This window comes from Musca domestica, unplaced genomic scaffold, assembly GCF_030504385.1.
Source record: "Musca domestica strain aabys unplaced genomic scaffold, Musca_domestica.polishedcontigs.V.1.1 6, whole genome shotgun sequence".
In the NCBI taxonomy this organism is placed as follows: domain Eukaryota; kingdom Metazoa; phylum Arthropoda; class Insecta; order Diptera; family Muscidae; genus Musca; species Musca domestica.
In genome coordinates, this window is record NW_026712363.1 from 12,938,960 (window position 1) to 12,955,062 (window position 16,103).

Here is a 16,103-nt window from a genome sequence, read left to right on the forward strand (position 1 = left end):
GGTGATGGTGTGGGCCGCCATAACAGACGGTGGTCGCTCTCCGCTCGTATTAATCGACCGTGGCATCAGAATAAATGCCTAATATTATCGCGAAAATATTCTGTAGGGTGTATTAAAGCCTTGGACACGCAAACATTTTGGCCGCAGATCTTGGACATTCCAACAGGACTCAGCTCCATCGCACTCAGCACGCGCCATCCAAGAATGGTTACAATGGCCAGCAAAATCTCCGTATACCAATCCGTTGGACTATTGTGTGTGGAGTATTTTTGGAAGCAAGATTGGCACTAAAAAATACAAAAGTGGCGATCACCTCAAGCAAGCGCTTCGCCGGGAATGGGCCAAAATACCGCAGAGCAACATTCAGGTAGTGTGTGACATTTTCATTGGCCGTTTGAAGACCATAATTCTTGCCAAAGGTGACCAATTCGAACAAATCTAAATTTATTCTAAAATTTAATGTTTTTCCCGACAGTTTTTCTTTCATTCAAAAAAAAAAAAATAAAAAAAAAAATGTAAAAACTATTGCGTTTGACTTTTTGCAGTCTTTTCATCTCACTCTGTACTTGCAAAATTTTCCAAACTTAGCCTTCCCTGTCTTCATTGTACCATGGTTCAAAGCAAGAGTAGTTTGTTCAAAAATATTATGGAGATGTGCGGACCAATTGTCAACAATAAGTCTGAAGGTCCCACAGAGCAACATTCGGGCAGCGTGTGACGGTCTCATTGGCCGTTTGAAGATCATAATTCGTGCCAAAAGTAACCGATTCGAAGAAATCTAATTCGTTCAATAAAATGAAAAAAAAAAAAAATAAAAATTATGGCGTTTAACATTGTTGCAGTTTTTTTATCTCACACTGAACATACTGGTAGGCCTCCTTACTTGCAAAAATCTCCAACTTAGCCTTAGTCTGTTCAAAAATATTATGGAAAAGTACCGACCAACTGTCAACAACTAGTCTGAAGGTCATGATTCTATTTTGCAAAAATAATCCTTTTTCTGAGAGGGTTCACAGCAGTCGTTCGCGCTATAAAGTCAGCTTTACAATGGAGTGTCCAATTCCTTCATTCTCTGTTCCACCCAAGTCATTTCCTCTTTTATCAACTAAGTCAGAAATAACTGTGACCATAACTATCCTGCATCTTAAATGATTATTTGGTTGAATTACAAATGTAATGACAATCATACCATGCCCTCCATGCTACATATGTTGAAAGGCATAACAACTAATCATAATATCAAATAATAAAATATCATTGACATTTTCATTTTAACTTTATCGTTTATTGTTTGCTTTTTTTTCGAATAAAATATCTAAAATATAAACTCTTATATCAACAGGTGAGATTAACGAAGGCACTTCTTTTATTATAATTGGGGTGCATCGTATGGGGAAGGACGGCAAAATGATTATATGAAAATGAAATTAATTAAAGCGTGTCAAGCAAGGAAATAAAACAAAATGGACTTAATTTTGAAAATAAGTTTATTATAAAAAAGGTTGTATTTCATTTTTAATTTAGGGATGACTTAAATAAATATAAATTAAAAATAAACAAGTAAAAAAGGTTTAAAATTAGACTTAGAAACGAGAAAAACTAAAATTTAGGGACTACAACTAAAATGTTACACAATAGAGGGATGAAGGAATAAAAACACAGGTCAGTTTGGGGTAGTTGCAATAAATGGGGCAGGAGGAGGAGGCCAGTGACAGATTAAATAATAACTTAAATCTACTTCTAAACTTTTTACTTAAAAAAATTGGGTCATATAAATTCACAAATTACATATATGTAGGTGTGTTAGTGTTTAATTCCTAACAGCTAGCATAAGTTGTACCAAAACAAAAATACTGGACCTTTAGAATTAAACAATAGAGAGAAGGAAAAACTTTTATAAAGCAATATTCGAGGAATACACAGACATATACAAAATTAGAATACAAGATAAAAAACATAATATAGGATACGATATGATTAGTTACAATAAGGGTGGTGGGTCTCAAACCCACATAGATTGACGCATACAGACTCAATTACAAAATGACTTCTAAAATTGTACTTTGCTGAAGTCGCTGCAACGAAACTGATACTTAATAAATAGGAAATGGAAACATTACATTTAGGGAGGGATGTGCTATTTTCTTAAACTCTAAAACTTAACAATGAAATCTTAAATTCCTAAATTTTGTTTGTTCTGTTTTAAAAAAAAATATGGCTTGAATTTTGGTTATTTGTTGAGCATTATTCTGTAGTATGTTTTCCGAAATCATTTTAAAGTTTCTTCGATTTATTATTTGTTACTTTAGGCCATTCAAATGCTGTTGCTGCTCCCACAGATGCTGTAGAGCCAGCTGAGAGTGGAGTTCGATTTCCACCATTCAGTAAGGTTGGTGTCTTTAGCGGAGCCAAAGGTCTATCCAGAATTTTCTGGGATGCATAGCTGCCGACATGTGGTGAAAGACGTCCATTGTTGAATTGTGTTGCTTGTTGTTGCTGCTGCTGCTGTTGTTGGCCATTCGAGGAGGAGGTAATGATGGGGCTGCTTATGGTTGGCGCTTGAGAACGTCTTTTGTTAAAAAGGATGGAAAAAAGAATAAAAATGAAAAATAACGGTTAATAATAGTTTAGAAGAAAAAATTCATTCATGAAAAAACCAAAAATGCGGTGTATTTTGGTAGCGAAACTGATGTTTAATTGGCGTTTAGTTAGAATGAAAGATGAAAGACTACAAATGGGGTGGAGAATGATCTTGGAATTTGAGGATTGCAGATATCAATTTGAAAACATGACAATGCCTACAATGTTATATTGTTAATCGAATGGAGGATGTTATAGTTGTAAATAGGGATACCTTGTCGTGAACAAGAGGAAACTGTAAAGTTTTTTCATAAAAAAATTTGCGAATTTGCAAGGAATTAATTTTCGATTTAAACTTTTCAATGAATAGCGGACTTAAGCACATTTTTTTTATTTCAAGTCTAGTTCTTGCCAACAGATGAAGAGAAGGATTAACTCTCTGATGGACAATATCTAAAAAATATAATAACAAATCTAAAAACACTATTGCATTTTGGCTCATATAAAAATTATTTTGGCTCGTATAAAAATAAGAAGTGGACAAAAAATCTATGATATGAAGTATGAATATTAAAAGTGAATTTTGCGATTTTTACCACAGGAAAATAAATCAACATTAACAAATTGACTTTTCTATACCCCAAGTCGATAAATGTAAAGTCCGGCAGGATAGGATATTCCTTCAAAATGTTCATGGAATTCGATTTTTTTACCAAATATTCCTGTCGTTATTATCGTTTTTAGAGGTCAAATATTTTTATACCCTACACCATATAGTGGTAAGGGTATTATGTCTATGTGCATTTTTTGTAATATGGAGAAGGAAGCTAAATAGACCCATGTACCCATACTTTTGAGGGTCTTCATAGAATTACTTTCTGTGTCGATTTATCATGTCAGTCCGTCCGTCTGTCCATCTATTCTTGTGAACAAAATGCAGGTCGCATTTATTATCCGATTGAGATGAAATTTTACAAACAATATTTGTTTGGCTCAAGGACAAACCCTATTTAAATTGGTGATAATCTGATCAGATTTAGATATAGCTCCCATATATCTTCAACCGATTTGGGGTTTACTATGCACCAAATGGCCAATATCAGTCCAAATGACCTGAATTTTGGTACATCCGATCGAGATCAGTCTAGAAGTGCATCAAATGTGGAGAAAATCGGTTCAGATATAGATATAACTCCCATATATATGTTTCATCCGATTTGGTGTTTAAATTCCTTACATTCGTAATATGCATTCGACAACAATGATATTTGGCACCAGATATCTTATAAAGCTCGGAAATATCTTTGCCAAATTTTATCGAGAACGGCTAAGATTTGGATCTAGCATATATATCATTAATGCGATTTCAGGTTTATTGTGCAGATAATGGTTAGTATCAGCCCAAATGGAGTGAATTTTGGGACGTCCGTTTCCATTTTGTGGAACTCGGCTCCGATACATATTTGTTAATATAATCTTTCTCGAAGTGATATCATGCTCTCTATAGCAATGTTATTTGATATAAAAGTTAAAAATTTCTCCGTCAAATTTAGGGAAAATCGATTCATTGTTGGATATGCCTCCCGTATATTAATTCCCTCTGAAACCAAGTCATAACTGCTCTAAAGCCAAATGTTGATAGGTGGTATTATCTACTTTTGTTACGGATCATTCTATTCTTAAAGTACCGCTGTTTTCAGCACATTTTTGGTTGGCTCTTCTGACCTGAGTATGCCCAACTTATCAAACCTTGAAAGGGGGCTTAAAACGATTATCTATCTGAAATAATTACAATACGTAATAAATAATTTCGAAATTGTTCCAGTTCAAACAAAATTCAAATAACCGAAATGTGGAAATGAGACTAAATCTACACAACTACTTAGAAAAAGTGCATTGAAATATATGTATGTATGTATGTACAGTGCAGAAAAAAAGATCTAAAGACAAGCTCCCAACTCTACACATTTTTTTGCATCAAATTTAAGATTTACATTTGCATTTGAAATAAATTTACTAACATTATTCGGTTCTATTTGATCGACTGCTCTTTTTAAGTTTCACTTGTAAATTTAGGGTCACCAAGGGCTTTTTACCGTTAGCAGAGCTGGGTATAAAACAATTTGGGATTAAACGTGGATATGGTTAAGGAGAATTATAAATCAGTAAAAAATAAATAAAGTCAATATTAGCAAACTCAAGAGGTTGTAAATGAAATGAAGATCAGGTAATTGTTCAATATCGCCAAATCTCAACGCAACAGGAACATGTGTGTTTTAATTTCTCTTGAGATACACAACCCTGCAAACCCATTATTGCAAACAATGTGTATCGTCCTAAGTCAAGCAAAGCCAAGATCCTGCGGTAAATGGTCTCAAAGATTTAGATACAGTTCCAGTATACAGAATATGAAGATTTTTCTTTGACCATTGCAATGCTACATCTATGAAGAGTTGCCTAAATAGTTAAATCTAAAATCTAATTCGCGCCAACTACAGGTCCCACAGATCTCCATTAAAAATCTACCCTCCAACTTACTTCTGTTGTGTGATGGTAAACACCGACTTTGAAACAATCCGTTTTCCAGTATGCCAAATGCGACCAATGTATTTCATGCGTTGTATGGCAATAATGGCCAGGGCAACAGTCCTGAAAATAAAAACAAAGAAACATTTAGTTTCTTTCGTCTTAACTAATAATTCCATTTTCTTCGAGACTTACTTGAATAATTTCTTTTTAGGTTTCGCCTGCTGCAGCGCCTGACCACCATTAAAGGCTGCCAGTGCCTTCTGCTCACTGTCCTGATAGTTTTGCAGGGATATTTTCAAATAACGCTTCTGATAAACCAAGGCCTTGCGATGCGATTCGACACGTAAGTAGCGACCCAACAAATGATTGCAACGCTCCTCGAGTTCTGAAACATTGGCACTGCCACCCAATTGCAACTCCAGCTCTTCACATTTTCGTTGCAGCTGACGCCGTTCTTCGACCAGATATTGAACCGTTTCAGCCATTTGTTTATTCTCTTGGGTATTCTCGGCAAGCAGGGTGTTAATTTCTTTCATTTTTTGTAGGAATTGTTCGGGCACAGAGGTGGTTCCCTCTCGGGCTGCCAGTTGGGAATTTGCATTGGCCAAGGCCTCGGCTAATTTATTTTCGCGTTGGGCAGATCGTTCCAAGTCATAACGTAGTTGAATAATCGTTTTGTTAAGTGTCTCCTTTTCCATTTCCATCAGAGCAAGTTGACTCTTTAGTTCCTTCATTTCGGCCATGAGTTGTGCATTTTCTTTTTGTTGCTGCTTCTTGCGGGTAAAACGTCTGGTTTCGGCTGCTTGTAGACTACCAATACGTGCTTCGAGGCTTTCAATTTCCTGTGTCTGTAGGGTCAGCCTTTCCTGCAGGTGATCAATTTCCAGTTCTGCGTTTTCCTTGTCTCGGGCCATCTTATCCATTTCCCTTTTGAGTTTGTCGCAATATTCAATGCGTTCCGACAATTCCTTTTCGTAACGAGAGCGCTCACGTTCACAGTTTCTTTGCAAATCGGCCGATCTCTCACGTTCCCTCTCATTTTGGGCGGTAAGTAGTTTAATTTCACTCTTTAAACGTTCAGCCAATTCCGATTCGAAATCAGTTAAAGATCTTGGCGATTTGCGTGGCGATTCTGTGGGAGATTTTAGTAGAGAAGAATTTCGTCGGCTATCGGTTCTCTGTAGAGTGGTCAACTGGGTCTGAAGCAGTTCACAACGTTCCCGCTCAATATCCAAATGTTTGTGCAGTTCATCCTCTTGGGCCAATGCAGATTCCAAACGTTTACGCATGGCTTCAATGATGAGGACATCTTGCTCTTGCACTTCCTGGGAATGTTGTTTCTCATCCATGAGTTCTCGACGCAACTCTTCGGCATGATCTCTTTCTACGGCAATTTGTGCCCGCAACGCTTCCAACTGATTGAGCAGATCCCGTTCTCCGGTGAAATTTTCATCATCTGTGGTGCCAGGTGCCTCGATGACCACATTTTTGTCCACATGCGAACGATCCAGATTGTTTTCTTCTTCGCTTTCGATGGCTTTCAAAATATTCGAATCCAATTGGGCAGAATAGTTCAGCTCCTTCTCAACCTGTTGGGCAATTTCATCGACGGAGAATTGTCGAGAGCTATTATCACTGCTTTGCTGCTTCCACTTCTCCACTTCCCTTTCCAAGTTGACAATTTGCCTCTGAAGATCGGCAATTTTATCTTCGGCAATGGAAAGTTTGGTGGAGAGTGTGAGGAGGCGTTCGTCTTTGGCTTTTATTTCCAAATTGAAATTCTCAATTTCCTTCTTACGATTCTCATTATCCTTGGCAGTGTATTTACATTGCTCATGGGCTTCGCTTATGGCTCTCAGCTCTTTGCGTAGACTTTCCCTTTCTTCCACCTCTTTTTCGGTGTTTTTCAAAATTGTCTGTTCCAATTCGTGGACGCGACGCTTGAATACCTCTTCACTTTCTTGCAGATTTTTCATGTTTTTCTCATGTTTGCTCAGCAAATCGGAACGTTCCTTTTGCCATCTTTCTTGATCCCTTTGCAGCTGCTCAATTTCCAATGCTTTATTGGTGAGCTCCTGTTCCAATCGTTGGATTTTCTCTGAATTTTGTTTGAATTCTTCAAGTTGGCGTTGGCAGCTTTGCAGTTCATCCTGCAAGCCATTCAGGCGAAGTTGTGAGGAGACCAAGTCTTCCGAGTCCTTCTCTTTCTCTTTTTGTAGTTTTTCAATTTGTTGCTGCAATTCCACGATTTGTTTGCCCAAAGCTTCTATGGTGGCCTTATCTTCTTCCATAGCTTTTCGTTGTTCCTCCACTTGGCGTGGACTTTGATAGTTGCTGGGCGTCTTAAGTTTTGAATCTTCGGCGAATTCTGAGAAATTTATTTGTCTTGGCACTAATGTGGGTGTATTTGAGGCCGCCGATTGGGCAGAGCCCAACAAAATATTGGGATCTTGGAAGTAGTGAGGATGATCAAAGGTATTGACCTGATGTAGAGTGGCAAAACCGGTTAGGTCTTCAGTGCGTTTGTGGGTGAGATTGGCCACGGCACCCTTGGTGGTATCCATGGTGTGTTGCAAGAAGCCCCCGCTGCCCTCAGGCAAGAGCAGAGGAGAACTGGTATTGGCCCCTACTGCCCGTCTAACAACATCCGGTTCATCAAATTCTGATATGGATACAATGTCACTTAGGGTCCGTGCACTTAGTTTCGAACCACCAACCTCTTCCGGTTTCTTGCCCAGCAAACCCAGCGAGGAAGAAGCCTGTGTGGAGTCCAATACATTTTGCAGTTCCTTTTCTTTAGTTTCCAGCTGTTCCTTTAAGTGGTCGATTTCTTCATTCTTATCGGCCAACATGGTCTCCATAAGATCTGGCAATGCCAGTTTGTTAATCATTTCATTTTTTATTTTATCCTTAAGCTTTTGATTTTCCACCTGCTTCTGCTTGAGTTCATTTTCCAGCCGTTCTATGGCACTACGATCTGGTTGATGTTCCACCGCTAGTTCAGCTTCCAAGCGATCTATGACCATTTTACTCTTCTCCAATTGCTGCTTCATGGTGGCAATTTGTTTGTCACGATTCGAGAGAGTTTCCTGCACCGTTTGCAGTTCATTTTGCAGATCATGTATGCGAATATTTAGATCAGAGGTATTGGCCCTTTGTAGCTCTTCGGCCCGCTGTCGTTGTTCTTCGAGACGTGATTGCAAGGCTGAGATACGCTGTGTTTGCTCGGACATGCGCTCTTGCAGCGATTCCCGTTCAACCTGAAGTTCCTAAAGGAGGGAGAGAGAAAGAGGAGAAAGGAATATTATAGTAGGGGTTTGACATTTGGAACTCAATATTCAAGAAGCACTTATTAGGATTATTTTCAAGTAAATTTGAGTATTTTTTTCTAAAGCGAAAGAATTGAAATCGATCTAAGCTTTTGATAATGCTTTGAAGGTGGTGAGAATGGCGCACAACATGATTATATTTTTATAATTAACGCCGCGTAATTTTAAGATGTGGGATTTTGTTTAAAAAAATCTGAATCGGTTTTCCCTGATTTTGACGAAGACATTTTAATCTTTTATACCAAATTACATTGCTATAGAGTGTAGGATATCACTTCGAGAAGGATTATATTAAAAATATATACAGGGTGAGATAAAAACACTGCAACCAACTTCAGGCTGCTGTCATTTCTAAGACACTCGTCCGACAGCTGTTGAAATTACTCCAGTGACAGCTCATTATATTATTTACAAGCGTACAAAAGCATTTTGGTGAGTATTTTCCAGAAAAGAAGTTATTCGTGATGAAATTCAAGCATGATAGTGTGATTTCTTTATATTTGGCTGGAAAGCCACAAGTGACTATCGTTAGAGCATTCCAGCATTTAAATGTGAATAAATCTTTTGTGTCTCGTACCATCGCTCGTTACCGTGATACTGGTAGGGTAACCCGATGTCATAGAAGTGGACGGAAAAAACAGCTACATCAGCAGAAATGGTTCGAAAATTAAAAAAAGGGACTTGATCAAAACCCGCGTCGCAGTGGCCGAAAAATGGCCCGTCATCTGATCTTATCACAATATTCTATTCGACAAATATTGAAAAATGAGCTCGGGGTAAAGCCACTGAAATTCCAAAAAAGAAAGAACTTACACCGCAATAGAAAGAAAATTGACTCAAAAGAGGTAAAGAGTTGCTTCGCTTCGCCGAAAGTATACACAAAGGCAACTAAAATCTCCGGATACCAATCCGTTGGACTATTGTGTCTGGAGTATTTTGGAAAGCAAGGTTGGCACTAAAAAATACCAAAGTGTCGATCACCTCAAGCAAGCGCTTCGACGGGAATGGACCAAAATACCGCAGAGCAACATTCGGGCAGCGTGTGACGGTTTCATTGGCCGTTTGAAGGCTATAATTCGTGCCAAAGGTGACCAATTCGAACAAATGTAAACTTATTCTAAAATTTGATGCTATTTTATTTAATGATGGCGTTTGACTTTGTTGCATTTTTTTTATCTCATTCTGTATATGGGTGCTATATCCACATCTTAGCCGTTCTAGATAAAATTTAGCAGAGGTATTTCCGCGCTCTTTAAGATATCTGGTACCAAAAATCATTGTTGTCGAATGCATATTACGAATGTGAGGGTCTTAGACACTAAATCGGATGAAACATATACATGGTAGCTATAGCTATATCTGAACCGATTTTCCAAATTTGGTGTACCTTCTTCTAGACTGAATTCGGTCGGATGTACAAAAATTTAGACTTTTGGGTGAAAATGGCCATTTGGTGCACAATTAACCCGAAATCGGTTGAAGATATATGGGAACTATATGTAAATCTGTACCGATTATCACCAATTTCAATAGAGATCGTCCTTGGGCCAAACAAATATTGTTTAGCAAATTTCGTCTCAATCGGATAATAAATGTGACCAGCATTTTGTTCACAACTTAGAAAGTGATTTTATGAAGATCCTCAAAAGTAACTAGGGGTCTATCTCGCTTTCTTCTCCATGTTATAAACAAACGCACAAAGACATAATACCCTTACCACTATGTGGTGTAAGGTATAAAAAAACAACTGTTGGCAATTAAAACGGAAAAATGTTCAGGCTTGAACTTAACTCAGAAACTAATTACATAATTTTTCCTCTTTTAAATTCCACTTTAAAAAGCCAATTTTATTATCCCTTTAATTTTTGCAATCTATTTGCACCTTTAAAAATCCAACTCTGTATCATTCTTTTTGATTTATAATCTCCCCCGCATAACTAGCAACGTGTACAACAAAAGGCGTCTCTCTCATCTATAAGTATATACTCACGCGAACGCCACACACTTGCATTGATTGTCTGACGTTGGTAGGTGGCCCTGCTAAAAAAAAATAAGTTCTCCACTAAAATCCAATATAAACGCCATAGGGTTCGTGACATTTTAACGCACAAAATAGCTCGTAGACAGTATGGCAGGGCATCGCACAAAAAACAATGGTGGTGTACTCTACAATATTAGTACTTCGATATAAAACCCCTACTGAATTACCAGCAGCTGCCCGACTACCATCCATTTCCTTCCTTGCCCCCCTCTTCACACCTCTCTAGCCAGGGCTTTTAACAAAAATTGTCGTCATGATTATCATCATTGGATCTCTTTTTATCATTTCATTTTTGCCTTTGTCTTTGTCATCCAGCGATTTTTTGTTGGTCACACGAAACACCATCACCATGAGACACCACCGACTGATTGAATTGTTTTTTCATTGAAAGAGAGAGAGCTCAGCAGTAAGTAAAGCTGCGTTTCTATTTGTGCCGTAATTTTGCAGACCATATTTTGTTGCACCACCAACCACCACCACCATCGCAGTATTAAAACAAAATACAAGTGCAGAGATTGTTTTGTTTTTACACTGGCCACAAAGTAAATGATACTCCAGATGACTGGCAGACAAGTGGTGGTCTTCGAGGAAGGTTTAATAATTTATGGACATTTTTGACCTTGAACTATTCTCGTTTCCTTTCTCCATTTTTTATTGCATTATAATATGCAAGCTTTTAAGGTAGGTTTTAAACAAAATTTGTTTAATATTCAAAATAGCGCCCAATGTACATATGTGTCGCTCATTATACCCTATACCACATAGTGGTATAGTTACTTTTGAGGATCTTCATAGAATCACTTCCTGAGTTGATTTATGCATGTCAGTCCGTCTGTCCGTCCGCATTTAATATCCGATTGAGATGAAATTTTGCAAACAATATTTGTGTGGCCCAAGGACGAACCCTATTGAAAATGGTGAAAATCGGTTCAAATTTAGATATAGATCCCATATATATTTTCAAGCGAATTCGGTTTAATTGGGCACCAAATGGCCAATATCAGTCCAAATGACCTGAATTTTGGTACATCCCACCGAATTCAATCTAGAAGCAAGTACATCAAATTTGGAGAAAATCGGTTCAGTTTCCCATATATATATTGCATCCGATTTGGTGTTTATGTCTCTCACATTCGTTATATACATTCGACAAAAATGATATTTGGTACCGGACATCAGATACTGCTTGAAAATACCTCTGTCAAATTTTATTTAGATCGGTTGAGATTAGGATATAGCTCCCATATATAGCTTCGACCGATCTCGCGTTAATTGTGCACCAAATAGCCAATATCAGATCGAATGACCTGAATTTTGGCATATCCGAACGAATTCATTGTAGGAGGAAGCACATCAATTTTGGAGAAAATATTTTCAGATAAAGCTATAGCTCCCATATATAGGTTTCATCCGATTTGGTGTTTAAGGCCCCCTCATTCGTAATATGCGCCCCACAAGAATGACATTTGGTATCAGATATTAGATACAGCCTAAAAATGCCTCTGCTAAGTTGTATCAAGATCGGCTATGATTTAGTATTTAACTCTCATATGTATCTTCAACCAATTTCGGGTTAATTGGGCACCAAATGGCGAATATCTGTCAAAAAGTCCTAAAATTTTGGTACATCCCACCGAATTTGGTCTAGAAGAAAGTACATTAAATTTGGTGAAAATCTATTCGGATATAGCTATAGCTCCCACATATATGTTTAGTGTTTAAGTCCCTCATATTTGTAATATGCATTTGACAACAATGATATTTGGTACCAGATTTCTTATAAAGCTCGAAAAAACCTTTCCCAAATTTTATCGAGATCGGCTAAGGTTTGGATGTACATAGCTCTCATATATCATTAATCCGATTTCAGGTTTATTGTGCAAATAATGGCTAATAACAGCCCAAATGGCGTGAATTTCGGGACGTATGTTTTCATTTTGTGGAACTCGGCTCGGCTCCTTCTCGAAGTGATATCCTACATTCTATAGCAATGCTATTTGGTATAAAAGATTACATTTTTCCCCCCAAATTTAGTGAAAACTGATTCAGAATTGGATATGCCATATATTAGTTCCCTCTGAAACCAAACAATAACTGCTCTAAAGCCAAATGTTGAAATGTGGTATGATCTACTCCAAATAAATTATTTTTTTTTTTAACGGAGCTCTACTAAATATACATAGGGGTGTAGGGTATCACACCGACCGACTTATGACTTTTCCTTACTTGTTTTTACATAATCTGCAATTTTTTTCACACTGATTTATCAGTGCTGTAAAGATACACTTCAGTTGAATATCGTATGGTATATGTAGAACCAGTCGAAAGATGGCTGTGATTTCAGAGAAAATCAATATAATTCGACTTCGAGTGAATACCTTCGTTCCGTTTTCATTTCGATCGCCTTAGAAAAACTGGCGCTTAATGACAATTCGACTCAATTTATTTTAGATGCTTCATTAGTTATGGTTAAAATTATGACAGAATAAAATATCAATTTCTTAACAACCAAGTCTGAAGCTTGTATCGGAATGAGTAATTCGAAGTTTTGCCGGTAATCTGACCAATAAAGTCTTAGAGGTATAGTTTATAGCCAAGAGTTAGTTGAAAGTTTAGCAAAAAAGATAATAACACAAGAGACCTAAATCCTACCATCGACTGTTCACTCTAAGTGATATTTACAGAATCGGAAGAGGCGCCGCTAAAGTCGACAATCATACCTTTTGTTATGTTCGAACGTTTGAAAAATTCTCTGAACTCCAAGGCGACTAGCTCCAAAGTAATGTTATTAGATTCAAGCCATGACGACTTAACTCCCATAAAAGCCAAAATAAACCCTCCATAAAGCACAGTTGTAGAGCTGTCTCCTGGGATAAAATATGGTAAAGGGATAAAATATGGTACGACTTTTGTGAGATTGACTGCCTTCCAAATTCGATGGGCTTCATGATGTTGATTCAGGTATGACATCAATTGGTTCAAAGACCCAACAATTAACTGGACCCAAACACTGTAAGCATGTACCTAATACCAGATTTCAGTACGATAGAGGATCGATCACTTTTTTTCTTTAGAAATGCCACCTATTGGGACAAGTGAAAACTATTAACTTAGCAAGCGCTTTAAATTTTACGAAGACATTGTTTTCATGCGACAAAAAAGTTCTTAGTCCGATTGTTAAAATACGATACCAGATCAAATTTTCAAATCATCACATCACTCCCCCTAACTTTTCATACCAACACACTTCCATACTCTATTCAAAAGTATCAAATCACCCTATGCATTATCAAACAAATTAAAATTTTGCCCTCATGATAGTAAACAGTTGCGGAAGTTGGAATCCTTAAGTAGAAACACCCGTTACAATGGCTCAACTTTATCATTCCCACCCATTAAAGTGCAAAGATATTTTTTTAAACAAAGAACTTTTAATGATTCAATAGATTTCTTTCGGGGGCAACATATTAAAATCCGTACTTATATCTCCTCCTCCCCACTTGGGAGATGATGAAAAAAAGGCCAACACTTTCCAACATGTGTTCGCAACAGCAAGCCCGTCAGTCAGTCAGTCATCTTTTGCATGCATTCCCCAAGAAATTTATTGGTGTTTATTTTTCAATTGTTGAGCTCATACTTAGTTTAATGGCGTCCATTATTGTTGTCATTGAAGTTTTGGTGCCGTTGAATAGAGATCTCCTTCGCCATCACCATCCACAACTTCAATTGCTATACTGATGTTACTTTGCATTTAAAATGCAAATTGTTAGGTCAGTTATAACAACAAAAGTTCAGTTTATTCAATGAAAGGACTATGAACTCGTTGAATCTTGGAATGTTAATTTGAATCATCTTTTGTGATTTAAGTAATACTTGGAAGTAATACTGGAGTGCATGGGCTAATGTGTTAAAGACAACATTTTCATTAAACTATGAAAATACTTCAAAACAATTAAGCAAAGCCTATAGACGTGCGGGGCCAACCATGTGATACCCTACAACATTAAATTATTTTGGAAGACCCCCCTTAGGTCCGAATCGATTTTGGTAGATTTCTTTCTTGAAATAATGCCATGCAGCCCTGCACAAATGCGATTGGCTTTTGTCCGGGAAGTTGCCCTATATTTATGCCCTCTATGGTTCTGTAAGGTATTCAAAACAATTTCACAAAATATAATCCAATGGTAATCCAAAATGCTAGACTTTTGCCCAGCCCTAACTCTATGCTGAATTTCGCGTCGTTTGGTCTATGATAGTGCTTTCTAGAGCAACTGCAAAATCAGAAATAATTCATTTTTGGTCCATTTTATCATCTCAAAAAATAATAGGCTTCTGACTCCATCCCCATCCCCAATTTCAATTTCGTGAGTATTGGACGTGATTACAAATTAACATGGACAGACGGACGGACATATATAGCTTGATCGACTCAGCTCGGCGAGATAGAAAGATACATATATACATTCCTATATGGGGGACCAATATTTCGAGGTGTTACATAATTTTTGGCCCAATCAAACTTACAATACCCCCAAAACTCTGGGCGTCACATATTACCTATTACACCTCGGGCCACTCTGACTACGTCGATGCTGCACGTAAACATTATTTTGCATTTTCCAAATATAAAAAAAAAAATAGTGTTAAAATATTACGTTGGGCGCCATATTTTCACATAATCAACAATATATTCATGCTTTGGAGTATTTAGGTAAGGAAGAACGTTAGAATTCCCATCAATCTGTATACATATATGAATTGTTAAAAAAAATAAACTTTATGACCATCCATACCCTGTAGCGTTTACGAATTGAACCAAGAGTACCACTGCATTCTTACGGATGCTCGTTAATACTTGGTCTTGGACCTCAGGAAGCGGCAGGCTTATTCGGAAAGTTTTTTGAATTAAAAATAAGTGGCTATAGAACAATGTAGTTTAAAAAAAAACTGTTTCCATGAGCCATAGGAAGTATGGGAAGGTCAATTTCATTCGATGATGTCACCATCATCCCATCGTCGTTGAATGGATGAGGAAATGCCTCGGACCACTGGAAATAACCCTTTTCCTTTGTAGTACGTTCATTTCGGTGTCTAGTTAAGAACCGACGATCCCGACGATGGAAACAAAAAGATAGTTCATTTGTAGAAATACATCTTCGCCAAGCCGCGCCGACACTGAAAATCGTGAAAGGTTTAATAAGGCCGATGACTTTTACCGGAAGTGGATCATCAGGAACCTAAACGTATAGAGGAGAAATGTCCCTAACAAATTAAAAAAAAGGTCTTAAGATTCAGAATTATCAGATCGAATGATTCTCGTCATTCACCTCCGCAAGGAGGATAAGGAGAAACAGAGTCTAAAGATTTGTTCAATCATCCTTAGATGCCTAAGAACATTTCCTCCAAGTCGTTTTTAGGTGGTCCTCTGTAAACGAAGTAAGATCGGTTGAGGGTTATCATAAAGAGAAAAGTAGTTCCTCTTAGTTTCAGACTTCCAAGCAGGAAGCTTGAAGAATCGGATGCTTGTTTCGCATTTTTAGGGAATTGTTATTAAAAATTTGATCCCTCTGTGGGGGGTTGTACCAAAGGAGTAGATCTATATATCTCATCTCCACACCAGATGT

General features: G+C 37.5%; 1 protein-coding gene across 8 annotated transcripts in view; it reads right to left on the reverse strand.

Moving 5' to 3' along the window:
- Positions 1-1,469: 1,469 nt before the first annotated feature.
- Positions 1,470-16,103, reverse strand: part of LOC101887637 (pericentrin) — a 103,315-nt gene continuing 88,681 nt past the window's right edge. For 4 of the 8 annotated variants that reach the window (XM_059129233.1, XM_059129236.1, XM_059129234.1 and 1 more), the window contains 3 exons: positions 5,302-8,378; positions 5,119-5,229; positions 1,470-2,569 (listed from right to left, as the gene is read on the reverse strand). In XM_059129233.1, coding sequence (XP_058985216.1) covers positions 2,275-2,569; positions 5,119-5,229; positions 5,302-8,378 — 3,483 coding nt within the window. In that variant the 3' untranslated portion in view covers positions 1,470-2,274. Of the gene's footprint in view, positions 2,570-5,114; positions 5,230-5,301; positions 8,379-16,103 lie in introns of those variants that run through there. The other 4 variants (XM_059129239.1, XM_059129237.1, XM_059129240.1 and 1 more) reach the window with 1 other exon arrangement.